The 16682-nt window shown below is 40.8% G+C and overlaps 1 protein-coding gene across 4 annotated transcripts in view; it reads left to right on the forward strand.

Annotated features, from left to right (window-relative positions):
* KIF27 (kinesin family member 27) overlaps positions 1-16682 on the forward strand; it is a 32651-nt gene that overhangs the window by 4543 nt on the left and 11426 nt on the right. For 3 of the 4 annotated variants that reach the window (XR_008233669.1, XM_052778189.1, XM_052778191.1), the window contains exons 4-9: positions 1037-1995; positions 11375-11518; positions 14481-14687; positions 15242-15417; positions 15799-15932; positions 16483-16638. Coding sequence is in view for 3 of the 4 variants with exons in the window: in XM_052778189.1 (XP_052634149.1) it covers positions 1037-1995; positions 11375-11518; positions 14481-14687; positions 15242-15417; positions 15799-15932; positions 16483-16638 (1776 nt within the window). In the remaining variant the exon portion in view is untranslated. The remainder of the gene's footprint in view (positions 1-1036; positions 1996-11374; positions 11519-14480; positions 14688-15241; positions 15418-15798; positions 15933-16482; positions 16639-16682) is intronic. The other variant, XM_052778190.1, reaches the window with a different exon arrangement.

The raw sequence follows: 16682 nt of genomic DNA on the forward strand, positions 1-16682 counted from the left end.
TTAAGGTTAAACCTTTGCTTCTCCCTTCAAAATTGTAATTGTTAAGCCACTTATACTGTAAATATCTGCCCCCCTTTCACTATGAAATGAGTGGAAGAGAACATTTCATTAAGAGTAGCATCTGATACTCTTTGGAGGCTTCAAAATTAACACTTATCCTATAGCTCTCCTGTCCTCTACATGAAAATGCTAGAAGAATACACAGCAGAGGTATTTTATTCTGAAACTGTATATTTTGGGTTTTTTTTTTCTTTATTCTTTATATTCAAATTGGTATGTTTGCTCTAATATCAATATACCATTGTATTGAGCTGGCATGGGGTTTTTTGTCTGTAGCTGGAAGAAGGCACTAATTTAGCACAAGTCTTGTGGACAATATCATTGCTTCATAAGGATCCCACAATATTTTTTTAACTATTTCACTTCTTCAGTACGGTTCGAGTCAGCATCAGTAGACTGTGCTAGAACATTTTCCATCCTTCATTAAAACAAAGGACAAAAACTATGCTTGGCAGAAGTACACTTCCACATTACTAGATTACTAAGAGATACTTGTCCAAAAGGCCCAACTACCTGAGCTATATAGAATAGAAATTCTGTTCTTGCCATAGGCTAGGAATCATTTCTGCTACAAACTTTTTTTTTTGTCCTTTTTTTTTTTTTTTAAACTGGCAAAGTATGTTTTGAGTTGACTTTGCTCATCGTTTTTCTAGATAGCACTAGATTGCATATTGCATATGGCAATGTGTAAATGAGTAAAGCTGTGTATTGTGTTTAAGGTATTGTTTCAAATGCTATGACACAAGACACCCATATATTAAATATCTGCAGGTTTCAGATATGTTGTACCTCATGCTTTTCACATATTGATGTCTTATTTTTCTATAGCTATATGCTATGACCTCATAATAATGCAGGCTTGTATGTTTCTCTAATATATGTTTATAGTTCGACTATTCCTAATTGCTGTAAACTTTTGCTGAAGAGTTTAGAATTAATTGAATTATTCTTACTTTCTTTGGTTTGGTGTTTGAAGTGATTGTTGGTGCTAAGGAATTCCAAGTAGAATGTGCAGATGAAGTGATAAGCCTGTTGGAAAGTGGCAATGCAGCTCGTCACACAGGCACAACACAAATGAATGAGCACTCCAGTCGATCTCACGCCATTTTTACCATCAGTATTTGTCAGAAACAGTCTGCAGAGTCTCAAAGAAATACTGATGCTGCACAGGATTCATCTTGGAAATCAGTCCAGATGATTGCTTCAAAGTTTCATTTTGTGGATTTGGCAGGATCAGAGAGGGTGACAAAGACTGGAAATACTGGTGAACGCTTCAAAGAATCAATTCAGATCAATAGTGGTCTGTTAGCCTTGGGAAATGTCATCAGTGCTCTTGGAGACCCAAAAAGGAAAAGCGTACATATTCCATACAGGGATGCTAAAATCACTCGTATTCTGAAAGACTCCCTTGGAGGAAATGCCAAGACTGTCATGATAACATGTATAAGTCCATCCTCATCAGACTTTGATGAATCTTTAAATTCCCTCAAATATGCCAACAGAGCCAAAAACATTAGAAATAAACCAGTTGTAAATTACAACCCTGATCAAGACCGAATTGATGAAATGGAACTTGAAATCAGATTGCTTCGAGAAGCTTTGCAGAACCAGCAAGTCAGTAATCAGTGTTCACATGAGTTAAATCAAGAAAGAACTCGTATCACCTCACTTGAGGAACAGCTCACCCGGCTTCAGGTTCAGTGTTTCAGTTATAGAAATTGTATAGATGAAGCCTTCCCATTTCTGGTTGATTTGAATGATGATGTTACCTTAAAAAGAAGTCAGAGGGACAGGTTGCAGAGCTGGATCACTATGGTACAGGAAGTAAGGAAGGAAGCTCTCACCATGCAGGAAACTGACACAGGGACTGGGACCAGCCAAGAGCCACATCACATCACAATTCTTCAGCTAAAGAGGGAACTAAAGAAATGCCAGGTATTTAATTATAAGTTGATTATTTAAATAACTATGTGAAAGAGCAGTCTGCTAAAACTTGAATTCCATTTTGAAAGATGTAAAACTGTTACACTTACCTGTACTTAATTTGACAATTTAAATTTAATTCACAATCTTGTATAATTTTGTTTGTCTAATCCCTGGGACATAGCTTTATTTTAGTGGATGATTGAATAGACAGTCATCTTAATCGTGATAGAGATAAGTAAAGTAGTGTTATATTTTGGCTAGTCGGTTTCGAGATGATTCCATGAGGCTGAGCTGTTTTATCTGTTAGATTTTTGTTTTTAGCTATGCTAGTGTGCTAGGTCTAGCTAGAACAGAGTTAATTTTCTTCATAGCAGCTCGTAGGATGCTGCTGTTTAGATTTGTAGCCAGTACAATGCTAATAACACAGCAATGTTTTAGGTCTTGCTGAACAGTGTCTGCACAGCATCAGGGCTGTCTCTGTTTCTCCCTCTGCCACCCAATGAATAGATTGGGGGGTGCACAAAAGATTGGGGACAGACACACCCCCCCAAACAGATGACCTGAATTAACCAAAATGGTATTTCATGCCATATCACATCATGCTCAGCAACAAAAAGGGAGAGGAGGAGGTTTAGGGAGGTTAGCCATATTTTGCCTGGGAACTGGCTGGGCATCAGTCAGCCTTGGGAGGTGGTGAGTGATTGCCTTTGCATCATTTGTTTTGTTTTCTTTTCTTTCCTTCTTCTTCCACTTCACTTACTGAACAATTTCTATCTTGACCCACAAGTTTTCTTGGTTTTATTCTTCCTTTGCTCTTCCCCCATCCCACTGGGGTTGGCGGGGGGAAGTAAGTAGGGCTGTGTGTGCTTAGCGGCCTACTGTGGTTAGCCCACAACAGTCCTTTTGGAGTCCAACATGCATCTCAAGGCCTTCAAGATAGTAACAGATTTGATTAGAGTGTGCTAGATTAAACTTCTAGCTGTTATACCTGTTTAGTTCAGTTGTTACTTGAGTGGCTGTTGCAGGTCATGATGCTGGCATATTTGCTTTGGGTGCCGATTCATGTGTTTCCTCAAATATTCCGATGCTTGATTCCTTTCTAGCTGTACAACAGACTCCAAGAATCATTAATGACTGTTTTCAGATTTTGCTGGTTAGTGTGTTGTTTATCACTTTGTTTTCCTTTGCTTGGGAGAGCTATGATGAAACCACTGGCCTTCAGCTTAGTCTGGTATGTGGGCCTTACACCGCAGGTGTCCCAGTACTCCAAGAACCATCTCATGGACAAAACCAGCAACTATACCTTTCCCCTTTTCTCCTCTGAGAGACATTTTCTAGAGAGAGGAAAGAATGGCACCTATCCCTTCCTCTCCTCCAGGATAGGTTTTTATAGCCTTGATGTAATGGCTTTTCAGTTCCTTTGATAACCTTGTGCAATCAGACGGTTCATACTGGTGTGTGTTGTGATCCTGATTTTGATTATTGTTCATAAAGTTAAACAACTAATTGGGGATGCCACACAGGAACGTGCTCCAAGGCGATTGATCCCTGGGGTAGCAGGGAGTATGGGAGGAGTTGGGCAGGTGCGTAGGGCCAATATTGCCTCTGACGGCTTGGGATTTCATGCCTGAACAGGCTTGTAAACCCATCAAACTAATACATCATTTGAAGGAGGGGAGGTGAAACACAGTGACTTCTAAAGCTGTGTTGGGACCTGGCCCATGCCTATCAAGCCACTGTCCAGTGCCCTCAGAGGTGCAAGAGGGTTTCGCGATCTAAGAGCCCACAAATGGGCATTGGAGAAGGTCTGTTGCTCTGAGGCCACACAAACAGACACTAAACCAGAGACCAAACCCTCAACTGTAATAGTTGCTCCTGTAGTCAAAAAGAAACAGTGGAAGCAAAGGTCAACTCAGTTAGTAAGAGAAGAAGCAGTTCCTCTTGAGAGCGGGAGAGAGGAAGAATCAGAAGAGGCAGCCTATTCTGCAGCAGGACAGGGGAGGAGAGAGATAGAAATTGTAAGAGGTGGAAACTACCTGGTCCCTATCCGTGACCAAGCTGCAAGATAGGCGGAAAGATTTTATCTGTCAGCAAAATGGGTGAATTGCTACCTGGTTGCTCCAATGCTGGGATAGTGGGGCTAACAGTCTGGAACTAGAAGGTAGGGAAGCACAGCAGGTGGGATCCATTGCTAGGGACTGTGGGACTGACAGAGGGATCGGAAAAGGGGCAGCCACCTGCAGCCTCCAGAGGTGGCTCTTGCTGAGCATGAAGATAAGGTACCCTCCTAAGGAAGATACTGTAATCCAGTGAGGCAAGTGGACTGCCACAGAAGAAGGTATCCAATGTCTGAGGTAATTAGCGGTGGTGGAGGTGGTCTACAGTGACATGGACGATAATCAGGCCCCCAAAGATCCAAAAGACATACAGTGCACATGATCTGTGTGGCAGAAGTCTATACAGAGTGCACCGATGTCATGAGACAGCAACCTAGCAATGACAGATTGGGCTGACATCAAAGCACTAGCTTTGTATAGACTGGTCACCCAGCTCTGGCAATTCAAAGAGAATCTCTATTCCCCCTCCCTGCTGTGGGCCTATATCTCAGCTGTGGAAAGACTGTTCCACAAGGTCCGGCAACTTGAAGAGAATGTGGATAATCTCTCTCCCTCCTTGCCCCTGGAGGCCAGCATCTCAGCTACCATGAGTCGGCCTTTCTCTGATCAAAGGAAAGGGATCCGTGGGAACATGCCACGTGCCACCCTGTGCTTCTATCGGTGTGACTGTGGGGAGGATAGGGAAGGTGCACCTACCTTGGTCCTGGAAGTCTATTCCCGAGATGCAGTAGATGGTCTGAGGATCCCTCTCCTCTTTCTGATACTGATCCAATGGACTTATGTCCTTGTGGGATTGAACCCCACGCCTTCTACCACAGAAGGACCATGCTGGTCTGTAGTAGGATCACACCTGTGAATAGTCCTTGTAGCATAGCCTGGGCAAGAGAGAGAGAGATGGACTTCTTTCATGGTGTAAAGACTTCTGGTTTGCAATTACAGGAGTCAGGTAATGAATGCTCTGATTGGGAATGGGGGGGGCCTCCCTCTGGCCAAGCGGAGGAAATGGACAATTGGATTTACTTTGATTTTGGTGGACACCAGTGCGCAGTGTACCCTAACGCCATCAGGATGCAAGGGGGCAGAACACATCTGGATTTCTGGAGTGACAGAGGGATCCCAATCATTGTCTGAGGTGAGCCTAACATGAAACAAGTGGCAGAAGCATCCTATTGTCACCAGTCCAGAGGCCCCATATATCCTTGCCATTGACTGTCTCAAAAGAGGGTACTTCAAGGATCCAAAGAGGTACCATTGGGCCTTTGATGTAGCCACTGCAGGTTCAGAGAAGATTAAACAGCTGTCTACCTTCCCTGGCCTCTTGGACGATCCTTCTGTTGTGGGGTTGCTGTGTGTTGCAGAACAGCAAGAGCCAATTGCTACCATAATGGTACACTGGCGTCAATATTGTCCCAAGTGAGACTCCCTCATTCCCATCCAGGAGCTTATTCATCAACTCCAGGGCCAATGAGTGATTAGCAAGACTCACTTGCCCTTTAATAGTCCCATTTGGCCAGTGCAAAAGTCTGATAGAGAGTGGAGGTTTACAGTGAACTATCATGGCCTGAATGAAGTCATGCCACCATTAAGTGCTGCCATACTAGACATGCTAGAATTCCAGTATGAACTGGAGTCAAAGGCAGCCAAGTGATATGCCATAACTGCTATCGCCAATACATTTTTCTCAATCCCTTTTTCAGCAAAGTGCAGGCCACAGTTAGCTTTGATGTGGAAGGGTGTCCAATCTGGAATCAACTGCCACAGAGGGGTGGAAGCACAGCCCTACCATTTGCCATGGACTGATCCAGACTGCACTGGAGCAGGGCAAAGCCCTGGAAAGCTTGCAGTGCGTTGATGACATCACTGTGTGGGGCAACATAGCTGAGGAAGTGTTTAAGAAAGGGAAAAGAAAATCCAGATTCTTCTGAAAGCTGGTTTTGTCATAAAACAAAACAAGGCCAAGGGACCTTTACAAGAAATCTAGTCTTGGGGAATAAAATGGCAAGATGGGCGTCATCACATCCTAGCAGCTGTGATCAATGAGATAACAGCCATGTCCCCAGTAGTTAAAAAAAAGGAAACCCAGGCATTCCTAGGCATTATGGGATTCTGGAGAATGCATATTCCAGGTTATAGTCAACTTGTAAGTCCTCTCTATTGAGTGACCTCAAAGAAGAACTTTTTCAACTGGGTCCCCAAGCAGTAATAAACATTTTAACAGATCAGTCAGGAAATTGTTCATGCGGTAGCCCTTGGGCCAGTCCAGACAGGACCAAGTGTAAGAAGTGTGCTTTATGCTGACACCAGGGAGCATGGCCTCAGCTGGAGCCTCTCGCAGAAAGCACCTGGAGACATCCAAGGTCAACCTCTAGGGTTTTGGAGCTGTGGGTATAGAGGATCTGAGGCTCACTACACCCCAACTGAGAAGGAGATACTAGCAGCAAATGAAAGGGTTCAAGATGCTTCATTCTGAAGCTCAGATTCCCTTACCAGAAAATAAGAAACAATATGCTCTGTTTACTGATGGGTCCTGTCATATCATGAGAACCACTGGAGGTGGAAAACTGCTGTGCAGAGTCCCACATGACAAGTTGCAGAAACTGCTGGAGGGAAAGGTGAATCGAGTCAATGTGCGGAAGTGCAAGCCATCCAGCTGGCCTTATATATTGCAGAACAAGAAAAGTGGACAGTATGGTACCCATACCACCACCTGAAACACTGTATGGTACCCATACCACTGCCTGAAACACTGTCCTGGGCCTTGAAAAGCAAGTTCTGTGGTGACATGGCACCCCAGGAAGCATTGAGTCAGACAACGGGACTCATTTCTGAAACAATCTCATAAGCACCTGATGAAGAAATCTGGCATTGATCGGGGGTATCACGTTCCCTATCATGCACCAGCCTCTGGAAGGATTGAACAATACAATGGACTGTTGAAGACTATACTGCAAGCAATGGGCACTGGGACATTTTGGCAGTAAGAGGCAAATTTAGCAGAAGCCACTTGGCTAATTAATACCAGAGGATTAACAAACTGACCTGGACCTGCTCAAGCAAAACCCCTGTGTATTGTAGAAGGACATAAGGTCCCTGTAGTGCATGTAGAGAGCTGCTTAGGAAAGACAGCATGGGTTGTTCCTCCCTCAGGAAAGGGCAAACCTGTGTTGTGGACTGCTTTTGCTCAAGGACCCAGGTACACTTGGGGGGTGATGTGGGAGGATGGGAAATCTGATGCGTCCCTCAAAAGAGTGAACCTTGGGGGAAAATAACCTATGATTTGAGTTGTATATTTTAGGAAGTACTACAGCAGGAATCACCTAAACCAACAGAGAACAAGCCTCGCAAAAAGCCAGGCAAGGGCAGCAGTGACCCAGCCTGCGCTGGTTTGATGTCCAGTAACTCAACACAACATGCCTCTCCTGTCCTGAGTAACCACCATAACAGACAGAACCCAAGTCATGGACTAAATGAACTCAGTGGACATTTTAGGAACATTTTACAGATATTTTACAGGAATGGCCCATAGACTAAAGGGATGATATCTGTGTATAAATCAAAGGACAAGAAGGGAGGGATGGTTAATGAGGTTGTATTGGATGGTGTGGGACTTGAGCATGACATAAATGGTATGGAATATGGAGTGGAGATTGTACTGGGTCTGGCTGGGATGGAGTTAATTTTCATCATAGCAGCTCACAGGGTGCTGTGGTTTAGATTTGTGACCAATACAATGCTGATAACACACCAATGTTTTAGGTCTTGCCGAACAGTGCCTGCACAGCATCAAGGCTGTCTCTGTTTCTCGCTTTGCCACCTCACAGTGAATAGACTGAGAGGTGCACCCAAGGGGGAGGGCCACAACCAGGGAGATGACCCAAACCAACCAGAGATATTTCACACCATATGACATGCTCAGCAATAAAAAGGGAGAGGAAGAGGGCTTAGGTACATTAGCTGTCTTTTCTCAGGGGCTGGCTGGGCATCAGTCTACTGTGGGAGGTGGTGAGTGATTGGTTTTGCATTAGTTCCCTTTGCATTACTTGTCTTGTTTTCTTTCTCTCTTCTTCCACTTTGCCTTCACTTATTGAATGATTTCTGTCTAGACCCACAAGTTTTCTTGGTTTTATTCTTCCTTTGCTCTTCCCCATCCCACTGGGGTTGGGCGGGGGGTGTGTGGGGTGGGTTGGGAAGTGAGTGAGCAGCTCTGTGTGCTTAGCTGCCTACGGGGGATAACTCACAACAACTACCTTCAGTTGTCCTGTAAATGCAGAAATTGTGAATCCTGCAAATAAATTAGTCTGTCAGAAGCATTACAGATATAACTACAATGCAGATATTTTCACAGATATCAGTGTACTTACAGATAACCCATGGGCTAAGTTCTGCAACTTATATCTAATATTATCTAATACTATGTATATAGTATACTAGTCTATCTAATACTATGAAGTTGCAGATATCTCATCTCTTAAGTAATTTCCTAACCTGTATTTCTTCAGGAATGTTCTCACCAAGAACTCCTGCATTTCCTTTTCATTATCATGCCTTTAGCTGAGTTTCTAAACTATTTACAGATTTCTCTGTCTCATCACTTTTATAACACTTGCTTTTGTGTTATATATCAACTTTCTGCTTTTTGGTAGCATCATACTTCTTTACAGTTTTCTAGTTGAGGTGAAAATTTAAAACAAGGTATGGGATTCTTAGCATGCAGATATCCCATGAGGATCCTGTCATGCCGGTAGGTGTGATTAGCTCTTTCTCAAACAGCAGATAATAGTGCTAGACAATGACCTATGGGGAGAAGAGCTCTCAGCCTTCTCAAGCATGGTAATGTCTACTCACAGAACTGACACATGATCAAATAAATAATTCTTTTGGGGAACATCCCCATATACATTTAGGAAGTGCATATTTTGAATGTACTGAGTTAAAATGTTGACTACAAATAACAAAACATCCAAAATAATGCAGATAGTGTACAATAAACAGAACCTCAAGTGAAAATTAATTTTGTAACTTAAAATACCTATACATTAGTTTGAAACTGAGCAAAGTTCTGATGTAAGATGAATAGCTCAGAAAAACTAATCTGAGTCTGTCTCGTAGTAGAAGGAGACAGTGCTCCGACAAGTTAGAATTTTATAATATCAACCCATTTTCAGTTTGCATACCAAACTGTGATAAGCCTGTAGAATGTTATCAGGCAATTGCATATATAAATTCTGTCTTTTCTTTGTTCTCAGTCAATCTAAATCACAGCTTTTTTCTTACTTCTTGATTTTCTTCTGTAGCGTATTTTAAACTCTATTTCCCAGGTTCAAAACAGTGTAAGAGCTGAGTTTAAACTTAAATTTCCCCAGATGAGTATGCTATCCACAGCCAGGAGGAGATGGTTACGGAGAGGCTAAAATTAACAAGACAGTACAGGCTCTATGAAGAGATTTAATAGCTAATAGTGGGCCTGCTTTTGTGTGTACATACATATTTCTTTGCTAACACCTATGATTGCCTGGATAATGCTGTCTTGCACAGAATAAAAATACTGGCATAGTGGGTTAGCCATAGCTAACAGCCAAACTCCCACCCAGCCACTCATTCACCCCTCCATCAGCAGGACTCCAGGAGAGAAAACAGGAAGAATAGGAATGAGAAGTCTTGTGGATTGAGATAAAGACAGGGAAATTGCTTATCAATTAAAAAACAGTCTTGAATTGGGAAAAAATTATTTAATTTATTGCCAATTAAAAAAAAAAAATTACTCATTTGGGTAGTAAGGAACCAAAAGACAAACACTGAAACAGCACCTTTCCTCCCTCGCTGTTCCGGGCTTATCTTCACTCCTTCACTCCGTACTCGTTGCGGTCATTGCTGAGTGGTGCAGGGACATGGCGGGGTGGTTTATGGTCAGTACATAGCAGTTTGTCTCTGCTGCTCTTTAATCTTCACACCATTCCTCTGATTCGGCATGGGCTCTGCATGGGCAGCAGTTCTTCCAGGAATATCCGTCTGCTCCTGCGAAGGTCCTCCCCAGGCTGCAGTGTGGGTATCTGCTGCTCCACTGTGGAGCACCTCCTCCTTCTCCTCCTGGTGTTCCCTCTGCTCTTTCTCACTCTTTTGGTTCCTTCCCCTTCTTCCTGTCTCGCACTTTGTGCCCTTTCTTAAATATATTATCCCAGCAGCACCACCACCTTGGCTAAGGGGCCCAGCTGTTCCCTGCGGTAGGTCCACTGGAGTCACCTGGAACCAGCTGTGTCCAGCATAGGGAAACCCTGGTCTCTTCTCACAGCCACAACCCCTGCAGTTACCCCCACCAAACCCTTGACACCTACACCCAATACAACTGAGCAAATATATTCTGATTTTAGTTATGTATGTTTAATACAATATGGACAATATGCCACTTAATTTTCTATCACTTCATCTTGCCCCACTTTGTCACCATGCTAACATCTGTGCAAGCTTCTTTTTTTCTGTAGTTGGCTCAACTCTGCATAATGATATAGCACCAGCGTGGGACAGGATACTCTTGTCAACAATGTTTAGTAGAAACATCTGCATTGGTACCTAGACTTTGGAAAAAGTTCTATTCTCTAAAAAGACATCAGATTCTTGACTGCATTCTTAAAAGCTATTAAGAGGTGTCTTTTTTTGGAAGAAAGATGTAGGTAAGCTAGTTGCACAGAAGTATCTAGTTTTAGAACAATAAGATGTGATGTTTCCATACTTCGTATTTGGTTTCTAAAGGCTTTCTGGAAGAGTAACAACATTTGGAAGTCTCCTTCAATCAGTATTGGGTTATTTATCCACAAGAACATCTGAGGAAGCATTCTTATAGTTTCGTTAATCTTTAGGCTGTTAAACGAGTTGCAGAATGAGGACAGCTGTCCTTATTTTTTCATTTGAGAGGTGTATTAATCGTATGGTTGATGCTGCGATCTTGTGGCTACATCTCACAGTACCCTAAAGAGAATAATTGTATTTAGATATCTACTTCAGTAAAGTAGCTTTGGTTATGGGTACATGATCTGCTTTGGAAGAAAGAAATTTGTCAGAAGAAAATCAATAGATGAAACAGAAGTGAAGAAATAACTGATAGAAACCACAGATAACCACTTAGACAATTTTCCATACATACCTCAAAACTTTGCAGTTCTGACCACATCTTTTAACAACAGCTGAGGTCTGGGGTTCGTTTTTTTTATCATTTTCCAACTGTAAGAATAATAATGTCCCCTTTTCCCCAGCTGAACTTTTCTTTTATTATCTAGCAGGCTCTAGTTATGGATGAAGAAGTATTTAGCCAGAAGGATCATGAACTGCAGATACTGCAGAATCAGATAAAGACATTACTACAGGAAAATGAAGAACAACTGGAATCTTTAAAGGAGGCTCAAGAAACACATAGATTACAGGTATTTTTCCTCTGGTACACATTACATATATCTGTATTGAACCATCCTTCCACTGTGTGAATTTATTCATTATTTCAAGACAGGTCTCAGGACTTTTTTGGACATAACTGCCTGTCAATCCTATGGGCATTTTGTTTGAATTAGAGCTGTATCACTTAATGAGTTGAGTTCATCTAGTGGATGAAGCACAATAGTGTGATTCCTGAAGTTTGTATATCAGCCTAGCTGTGCCATGGCCTTCCTGTATAACACGAGGTGAATCATTCACCCTCCCCATGCTTCCTAAAGCATAACACACATCCCTCTCCAGAGTATTATTAGCAATAATACACCTCCCCAGATGTGTATTATTGCTAAGTCGTTTCAGGACAATTAATGAATTAGGATTTGAAAGGCCTTTAAAGATTCTTTAGAATCTAAAAAAGACTATAAAGAATCTATAGAATGCTTTAATTGAAAGGTTGTTGTCCTAGTTTCAGCTGGGATAGAGTTAACTGTCTTCCTAGTAGCTGGTATGGTGCTGTGTTTTCAGTTCAGTATGTGAAGAATATTGATAACACTGATGTTTTCAGTTGTTGCTAAGTAGTGTTTAGTCTAAAGTCAAGAATTTTTCAGCTTCTCATGCCCAGCCAGCGAGAAAGCTGGAGGGGCACAAGAAGTTGGCACAGGACACAGCCAGGGCACCTGACCCAAACTGGCCAACAGGGTATTCCATACCATGTGACGTCCCATTTAGTATAGGAACTGGGAAGTGGGGGCGGGGGAATCGCCGCTCAGGGACTGACTGGGTGTTGATCGGCGGGTGGTGAGCAATTGCACTGCGCATCATTTATACATTCCAATCATCTTATTATTGCTGTTGTCATTTTATTAGTGTTATCATTATCATTATTAGTTTCTTCTTTTCTGTTCTATTAAACCATTCTTATCTCAACCCACGGGTTTTGCTTCTTTTCCCGATTTTCTCCCCCATCCCACTGGGTGGGGGGGAGTGAGCGAGCGGCTGCGTGGTGCTTAGTTGCTGGCTGGGGTTAAACCACGACATAGAAAGATATTTTGTTATAGCTTTATTAAGATTTAGAGTATTGTTCCCTTTTGACTTCATAAGACAGAATTTCACCCTAATTTTCTGAACGTTTACTATTAGAGGAAACTGGGTGACATAGTGGAAACACTGCTTGCCTCCTTCTTTTTTAGATCTTGTGCTTGCTAATAAAATTATGGTGGGTAGTAAGTATATAACATTTCAAGATCCAGGAGACTGTAAATAGAATAGTTAATATTCTCCCGGTGTTGCCTGTCACATGAATGATAGATAAATTGTCATCTGACTTTTTAAAAGAGAAAAGCATAAGCATGGCTAGCTAGTACTCTTCTCCTTATTCTACTTTTTCTCCTTTTTCCTCTTCTTTGCTGATGGCTTGGGGAGAGTCAATGAATGAAAGGTAAGTATTCCCTCTGTCACTTTCTTTCTCTTCTGTCACCTGTGGCTAGATTGATTTTTTTTTTTTTTAAACCTGTACAGCATAGTGTCAACTTATTACATAGAGATAATGCTTATATAAATTCTGGAGGATACAAGGTAGAGGTAATGGACAGAAGCAGTCCCAGTGTAGGTAAAAGATCATGATTGTCTCAGTATCAGAGACAGGAGAGAGGCTTCAGAGCTCTCAGGCACCATTTTAGTATTCAATAAACTAAACTGCCACTTTTATTTAAAAACATATAAAACAGGTAGAATAATGAAAAGCAAATGCATCTGTCAAATATTTTAAGTTGTATTCACAGGAATATGTAATTTAGTGATACATGATAGAATAAGAACTTCAAAAGTAGCAGGTACTAGATACATATTTAATGTTTATACACATATGTATTTATGTAGCAGGTGTTGCACTGTGGGGTTGTATGTACAAGGGTATCAGGGACAAAGAGTCTTCAACGGGTTAAATAATACCTTCAAGGTGGGTCAGCTGGCCTTTACTGCTTCCAAAATCATAACAAATATGGTATTCATATATATATTCTATTTCTTATGACACAGGCATGTTATGTATTTTATTCCAACAGAATGTCAATTTGCAAGGCATTGTCTATGTGTATTTGGAAGGAACTTACAGTCTAAGAAAACAAAATATAAAGAATGAATAAAACTGTATTATTCAAAGTAGGAGAATGCAAAATATCTTTAATTGAATAATTTTGGTTGACTATCACCAGCTATTCTTCAACTTTCCTGTTGTTACTAGGCCAGATTTTAAAGGTACTTAAAAAAGAATTGAAAGGAATAGAGAGAGTTGAAGATGGATATAATCTTGGCCTTATGGATGAATCAGTGTAGGTAAGATAGGTAGTTTTGAACAATCTACAGACACTGCTGCAGGAGAAGCAGATAAGTAAGTTCTCCAAACTGGCATTACCAACAAAGTTGAGGCTGGGTAGAAGAAAAGAAGTAGCCCATACAAGGGATCCTGGGATCATGTGCATGTTTATGTTTGTTAATACAAATAATTTTTAAAGTGGAACTGCTTAAAGAGGAAGAGGAAGCCTGTATACATGTTTAATTAATTAGATTCAGACCGTGTGTTTCATTTGAACATTTTTGTTGAATTCCCATTTTATTTCTCCATAAACACACATATAAAGCAAGCACGGGCTTATAAGTATGTCATCTACCTCTCACTAGATGCCTAGATAAGCTAACGTAACTTACCTGGGATAGGTCTTTCTGGACAAAAACGTGTCTAAAATTTATTGGTGTGGGGCTGTGTGTGTTAGATTGATGATATGTCATAGAATTTTCAGTTTGTTGCAGAATTTGCCTGTGCACTACAGAAGAATTTAGGGTCAGTGAGTGATTTACAAGATTCATCACCTTTGTAAGGAATTGTAAGGAAATGGTGAATATGATACAGAGCTCATGATCAGCAACAGTTTTGCTTTGGTTTTTTTTCCCCATGAGAATGAGAAAATGGTGGAACAGCAAATGCTTATTGATCAGCTAAAAGAAAAATTAGAGAAGTTTACAGATGTGAAAACGTTGGACTTCTCAAGTGCCTGTGGAGATGGGCCAGTCATTGTGGCATCTGCAAGGAGGCCATACAGTGTCCCACTCACAAAGAGTCTGCTACACTCCCTTCAGCCGCCTTCAGGGACAGAGACCCGAAAGGTAAGGTCTACCCAAATGTTACATTTTTTTTCCTTTGCTTTGTAATGGTTGTAGTTCAAGAATTAAACTTGACATGACAAATTATGGTGGCTTTCTCAGATGCTGTTTAGCTTCCCATTGAAGACTCTGAAAAACTGCTTTTTAATATCTCGCAACATATGTTATACCACAATTGTCCAAAATATTCAGGCTTAAAATTATCACTTTTAAGTGCTAAAGCTGTAGTCTTTTCTGGTGTTTTCCTGGGGGTTTTGAGAGTTCAAATATGAAACATTATCAAAAATGAATGATTATTCTTACTGATGTATTGAATATGTTGGATGATGACTTGCTAGCAGTGACTCCTTTCACATTTGGAACAAGTGCTCTAAGCTCTTGCAAAACCTTTTGTTACAAAGGTATTCAGAGTTATTATAGAAAACCTCTGTAATTCTGCTTACAAGCTCAGGTGATGACAGACTTTTAAATTGAAATATTTTCTAAATATCAATAAAGAATTGCTAATTTCTTGCAAGAGTTTTTACCCATCACTTTTTTTGTGTGCTTTTTGACAGGTTTATACAAGCCCCCCTGCCTTCTCCCTGGCCCGGGTAATGGCAGAATTTCGTGCTCGCAGCCAGATGATACTGAGCAACATAGAAGATCAGGATAAAGTCCTTCACTGCCACCTCTCTGATCAGAGCGATGAAGAGGAAGAAAATACAGGCAGCAAAAAGAAAACCTCATTTAAGTAATTTTTTTGTTATTTTTTAATTTTTATTACAGACAAATGTATAGCAAAGGTAGTATTATTGCCTAATCCTGCCATAATACAAGACCATTTGTGATGTTATTTATGGTAAACTTATGGGACCAACTGGGCATATTACAAAATTAGTTTAATAAACATAGGTTTTTGATTTAATAAAGATTGCATAATCCTTGTTTTGGGGCCAGAATCTACCATGAAGATTAGGGTGGGTGGGGAGGTAGAGAGTAGAGGGGAAAGAAGGTACAAATGCTTATGTGAGTTTGGGATTTTTCTCTGTTAAGATCATGGACTTTGCATGAATCTTAAAGAAAAAAAATCCCTGTGTGTTTGGAATGTAGCATGTTTTTCATTCTTCCTTAGGCATTCCATAAACCGAACATGGACACGAAAACAGGCTTCTCTGTGCTTTCTTCCTGATCTAAGTGACATGAAGTGTCAAGTAGACAAGTCTGGTTTATCCAATAAATCTGCACTACAGACTGACGCAAGCACAGGTAAAATTGAAGTCATGAGAGCAAATCTTATTACAGTATCAGAATATCCAAGAATGTCTTTAGCACATGTAATTATTTTTCCTAGCAAAATACGTGTATTTGATACAATTTTTTTTTTGTTATAGTTCAATGTAGGCTTTTGAGATTCTCTTCTACTTCCCCTTTCTGAAACTGATCTAAGTGACCTTAATGTTTAAGTAATACTTATTAGCCAGAAAACACTTCACACATCAAAAAGCTGTTTAGATATACATCTTTAGTACTGCTTCAGTGAAAGAAAATAGATGCTATTATCTTATCAGAGTCGCACTGAAATGGTTTCAGGAGTATTTTTCCTCCCACTTAGGGTCTTGAAATGCTAGTCCATACCATCCCTTCTTTTCCTGTTTAGACACATGGCAGGGAAAAGACTCTTTGTGCTGTTTTCTCCTTTTGATTCTTTTACTTCATATGGAAGGACTCCACACATAAAATGTTCCAGAGCACTATCTTTTGGATACAGAGTGTATTCCACATTTTTTATCTCCATATTGCTTTGTTTTCTTTCAAGGTGAAGAGATTGACAGCCTTCAGAAAAGTCATGTTTTTAACATGCAGAAGTTAAAGAATTCAGAGTTGAGACTCACTGAGGCCGAGCAAAAAATGAGAGAACTTGCACTTAATATCAAAATGAAAGAGGAACTTATTAAGGAATTAGTAAGAACAGGTAACTGGCTACTGTAGGGTAAATCAGAATGAAGAAGTTCAGAA

This window comes from Harpia harpyja, chromosome Z, assembly GCF_026419915.1.
Source record: "Harpia harpyja isolate bHarHar1 chromosome Z, bHarHar1 primary haplotype, whole genome shotgun sequence".
Lineage (NCBI taxonomy): Eukaryota > Metazoa > Chordata > Aves > Accipitriformes > Accipitridae > Harpia > Harpia harpyja.